Here is a 5,412-nt window from a genome sequence, read left to right as displayed (position 1 = left end):
TTTCCATACTTGAAAACTGAACCTCCTTTGCCTTTTCTGTTATCTAAATGTGTTCTGTTGTACATAGGGTTTTCAGAGGCCTGCTATTTCAGAAGTGGATTGGCCAATCCTTTTTCCTAGTCTGTCTTAATGTGAATGTTCAGATTTAGAGAAGTATCAGAAAGACCAGCAAGTTAAAGGTATATCCCTTATTGCGGAGTGAAGCCTATTATAGGAAAATTTTTTTAAAAAAATAGAATGTCAAAAGATTTAAAACTCTATACAAAAGATAAAAGATATTTTTAGAATTACATTTCTGAATTTTTATCTTATAAGAAAACGGAAACTTTTTTGTCCTACACATTACAAAGGAATGATTTGAGAGGAGTGAGATTTTTATAAAGATTACTGTGTCTACTTCAATGCTCCAGTTTCTTTAAAGAGTTTGTCTGTATAAGGGCAACTCACTTCTGCCAACATGATGCATGCATTACATGACCACAGCTTCCTGTATATGTTCCATATGCCAAGTCTGGATCCATGAAAAGTGGGTCCATGGTTTCTGGTACAGGAAAAGAAAAATTAGAAGTATTTATTAATGTCTCCCATAATCATAAAAAGAAAAAAATTATCTGCCTAAGTTTTCTTAGTATTGTCCTAAGAAGATAATCACAATATTATATCAGTATTTATTTTAATAGTAAGTTAAAAGAGGAAAACAAGAAGTTAGATTCTCAGTTAAGATTCTATAATTTGTATTGTTGTTGTTGTTGTGTACCATGGAGTCGGAACTGACCCATAGCTGACCTTCCGGCAGGTTTTAAGAGGCAGTTAATTGCATGGAAGGAGACTGCCCATCTTTCTCGAGCAGCTGGCAGCCTTGAATTGTGTGCCTTCAGGATTGCTGCACAGCTTCTTGCCTCTAAGTCACCAGAGCTCCCTCTTTTTTAGTTAATACTAAATTTTGACTAAAATTTCTATCTTGAGTAATGTGTTTTAACTTGGTTGATAAAATGATTTTTGAAAATTCACTACAATTTACTCTTGTAACTTTAAAAGTAATTTAACAGAATAATTTTAAAGCGCAGAAACTAGTGATAGAAGAACATACTATGGGGTTCAAATTCTGGTTTTGCCAATTTGTGGCACCTTTTTTTTTGCACATTATTTCTTTGTCCCTAAGTTCCATTATTTGTAAAATAGAGCAATATTGGTATCTAACTCATAGGACTAACTGAGGATTAACTGAGTAAATGCATTTAAGTACTTAATGTCTGATAGACAGCTAAGTATTTGATAAATACTAGCTTTAATTACTGTTATTGTTATTCCAAGTACATTTCAAAAATAAAGCAGCTAACTCCTGATATGCCATGTAAAGTATAAAACATTGTCTAGTTAGCATTTTTGCCAAATAAATGCTTAATAAGAATCTAATTTAGAGGCAATGATCAGATTAATCCACCATGTGAGCTACTGTACAAGACAAATGACAGGTATTCTTTAAAAAAAGTTAGTATTATCAAAAACAAACAAAGACAAAACCAAAAAAGCAAGGGATTATTCTAGGTTAAAATCCACTAGAAGACATGTAACAACCGAAAGCAATATATGAAACTGGTTTGGATTCTGAATGGGAGTAGTGGAAGGAAGTCTAATTTATAAGACATTTTGGGGATAGGTATTTGAATATATACATTTCAATATGTATTTTGTGTTAGATGATATTCCTGAATAATTTATTTTCTTAAATGTGATAATATGATACATTTAGAATAGACTGTCCTTTAAGGACGAAATGTCATGATGCCTCAATCTACTTTTAAACAGTTTGGCAAAAATAAACAAGATAAATAGAACAATGTGGCCAAGTGATAAAAAATTTTAAAATAAAACAAAGCAGCTATTACAACAAGTAAAAACTGCAAGTCCACTTTATATATGTGTGATAACCAAATAAAACTAAGTATCATCTCACTCTCAAATATCTTTCAGATAGTACTTTTCCAGATAATAGAATTACGAAAAAAAATGCTCAAAGTGGAATTTATTAAACAATACATACCCCCTGAAAGTTCTACTGGTTTTCCCCTGTGCTGTGTTAAGGCAGTAGATTTCTGGACACAGGCCGATAATACCATGGCATTATATTTAATTTTCAGCAATTGCTCTTCTTGGCACAGGATGCACGTAAGACACTCCCTTTCAGTAACAGTCAGACCCCGTTTAGGACCCAAAGCAATTCTAGAGTAGTCACTTACTGCTGGGGTGCTAGCAAAAGAAACAATTAGAAATGAAGACATATGTTTTTGTCATTATTTATATTTTGGTAGATCTTAAGTGTAAGGCAAGAAGTAATATATTGGAAAATCTTCATCCCCTGATTTTGCTAGCTTGTATCATCTGATTTGCTTAGTAGGAAATACATTAGGTGCAAAATAAGTAGAGCATAAAACAGAAAGGATATTATAGTTAATTTCTTTTACTAAGAAACTAAGTTGTGTTTTTTCCAAAATATAAAATAACATGTTACTGAAGAAATTTTAGAAAAGACTATAGAGAAGAAAATAAATAGCATTATCGTCCCACAACCACTACTAAATCTTGTTACATATTCTTCCTAATTGGCTTTCAATTAATACTATACTTTTTTTTTCCTAATTAAGACCTTCTTACATATATAAATTTATACTTGGCTTTGGTTTTATTTATTACATGTTAGCTATTTTCTGAAGTCATTAAAACTTCCTCCAAAACATTATTTCTGGATGGCTGCAGAATACTATACTATATTAGTGTTGTTGTGTACCATAAAGTCAGAATTGACCCACGGCTGATCTTCCAGCAGGTTTTCAGAGGCAGTTAATCACACAGGAGGAGACTGCACATCCTTTTCCTGAGAAGCGCTGGATTTGAACCACATGCTTTTGGGATTGCAGCACAACTTCTTAACACTTGGCTACCAGAGCTTACTCTACTATATGTGGCTGTAACAGTGTTTTCTATTCCTTTGCAGTAAGCACTTAAGTTTCTTTACTATTTGGTAGTTATTATAACTATATATATATATATATTTTTTTTTTCCCCTCAAATGAGTTGGTTTAATTCCACGTGGTACAGAATTCTGGATTGCATTTACTTTGCACAGCTAAGATCAGAATGGCTGAATGAGAACTGGAGACGGACCATCATAGGGTTTCTTCCTCACTATTTCACAAAGTTTCTTCTTAAATGTACAACAAGCTCCAAGACAACACTTCATTTTAACTACAGGTGATAACAGATGTTACAGCAGAGAATACAGATGTTTTAAAATAGAATGGAAGTAAGGTTCATCAATGCCTCAGTCTTATTTTTTTGCCACATTTCTTAATTCCACCCGTGGCCAGGGGACCTTTGCCTGCGGCCTTCGCTTTTAGTTCCTCGAGTTTCTTCTGTTCTTTTTGTTTCTGCTTGAAAGCCTTATCTTCCTCGTCCATTTCAAGGCGCTTCTTCTTACCACCTTCGCGGCCAGACATGGCACCGGCTGCCCCTTCCCCAGACCTGCCACCCTATTATAACTATATTAATGACATAACAATTCTTAAAACCTACTCAATTTGTGTAGCAGGAGTTGTAATAATAATAATAATAATAATAATAATAATAATAAACATTTATGAAGTGTTGAAGATGTTAGAGAAGCCTCTAAATATTTTACATGGTTGTTATTGTTATGTACTGTTGTGCTGGAAACGACCCATAGTTGACCCTCCGGCAGGTTTTCAGAGGCGAGAAGACTACCTATCCTTCTCCCGTAAAATATTTCACATTGTTGTTACCTGCCATCGAATTGCCTGTGGCTCATAGCAACTCTGTGTACAACAGCTCTAAACCCTGCTCTATCCCTTGCCAATCTTATTGTCTCCAACATGCCTACCCCCATTACTCCAGTGACTAAATAAATTTCATATTATATAAACTTACTTAATCCTCACAACAATTTTAAGAAGTAGCAACTATTTTTGCTTCCATTTTCAGTGGAAACACAAGAGACATTAAGAAACTTACCTAATAACTTGGAAGTAAGCTGCAGTGCCAGGACTTAGATTATCTGGTCTCACAAACTATGCTCTTAATTACTCTGCAATATTGTCTTTCTGAGCAAGATAATCTATGAAATACTGTAGAACATTCATCCAATTGGAAAAGATTTGGATGTTCTTCATCAATGTAATCCAATTTACATAGTAAGAAATATTATGCAACTTTTAAAAAAAATTTATTTTGTTTTAATTTTTGTGCGTGTACCGTCAAAGAAGATCTGACTGGTACAGGAGGATATTGTCCCTCCTTCTTCAACAGACATCTGGTGGATTCAAACCACACATCTCCAGGATTGCAGTGCAGCTTCTTGCCACTAGGCCCCCAGAGCTCCCTTATTATGCAACTTTTAAAGGGTAGGTCTCAGGCATGGTACCATCCTTTGGGGCATTCAGCAATAACCAGGAGAGGGTTTTTATTGTTATAACAAATAAGGATTCCTGCTAGAATTTAGTGAGGGAGGGTCAGGAATGCTAAATGGCCTATAGTTTATGGGACAATTCTGCATGAAAAGAATGCTGTCCTAATGACTGAGCTAGTATTATATATAGAACATATACAGATCTCTAGGATATTATAGAGTGCAAATGAAAAACTGAAGAATGACATGTATATATTACTACTTAGGTGAATAAAGCAAAAGAAAAGGCTGATCAACACTATAACAGTTCTGTGGTTACATGTATTTATATGTAACAGCACAGTGAAATCTTTGACAAAATATATATAAATTTATAACAAAGGTAACTTTGAGGAAGGGCAGAAAGTGGACCAGAATTTGGGCTAGGCTTAAAGGAACTTTAGATATAGCTCTAACATTTTCATTTTCAAAAGGAAAATATATTACTGTAACATAATTAAAATATGTCCTTAAAAAATTCCAGTCACTGCAGAGTTGTGCAGAGGTGGAGACATGAGTGTGTTCAAAATTCCACTTCACTTGTAACCCACTGCCACAGCCAATGATGGCATTGCTGCTGGAGGTGTAATGGAGGTTAAAATAAATAACTTTACAAGAGGTGCTAAAGATTGCTGTCATTAATGATGGCCTAGTACGTGGAATCCATGAAGTTTCCAAAGACTTAGACAAGCATTAAGCTCTTCTTTGTGTGCTTGCATCCAACTTTAATGAGCCTACGAATGTCATATTAGTAGATGGCCTTTGTAGTGACCATCCAATTAACCTGATAAAGGCTGACAATCTATAGACTTCACAATTATGTGCTATGCATCTGAGAGTTGGACAGTGACTAGGGATGATAGAAAGAGAATTGATGCCTTTGAGCAGTGGTGCTGGAGAAGAGTGTTAAATATACAATATACCAGGGACTGTTAGGAGAACAAACAGGT

The 5,412-nt window shown here is 34.5% G+C and overlaps 1 protein-coding gene across 1 annotated transcript in view; it reads right to left on the bottom strand.

Annotated features, from left to right (window-relative positions):
* LOC102864537 (E3 ubiquitin-protein ligase UBR1-like) overlaps positions 1-5,412 on the bottom strand; it is a 215,554-nt gene that overhangs the window by 68,701 nt on the left and 141,441 nt on the right. Inside the window, 2 exon segments of the mRNA XM_006883213.1 lie at positions 342-541; positions 2,045-2,250. Coding sequence (XP_006883275.1) covers positions 342-541; positions 2,045-2,250 — 406 coding nt within the window.

This window comes from Elephantulus edwardii, unplaced genomic scaffold (assembly GCF_000299155.1).
Source record: "Elephantulus edwardii isolate Elephantulus edwardi_28Jun2011 unplaced genomic scaffold, EleEdw1.0 scaffold00026, whole genome shotgun sequence".
NCBI classification, from domain to species: Eukaryota; Metazoa; Chordata; class Mammalia; order Macroscelidea; family Macroscelididae; genus Elephantulus; species Elephantulus edwardii.
Note: the sequence above shows the minus strand (reverse complement) of the source record. Positions and strands in the feature narration are given on the sequence as shown.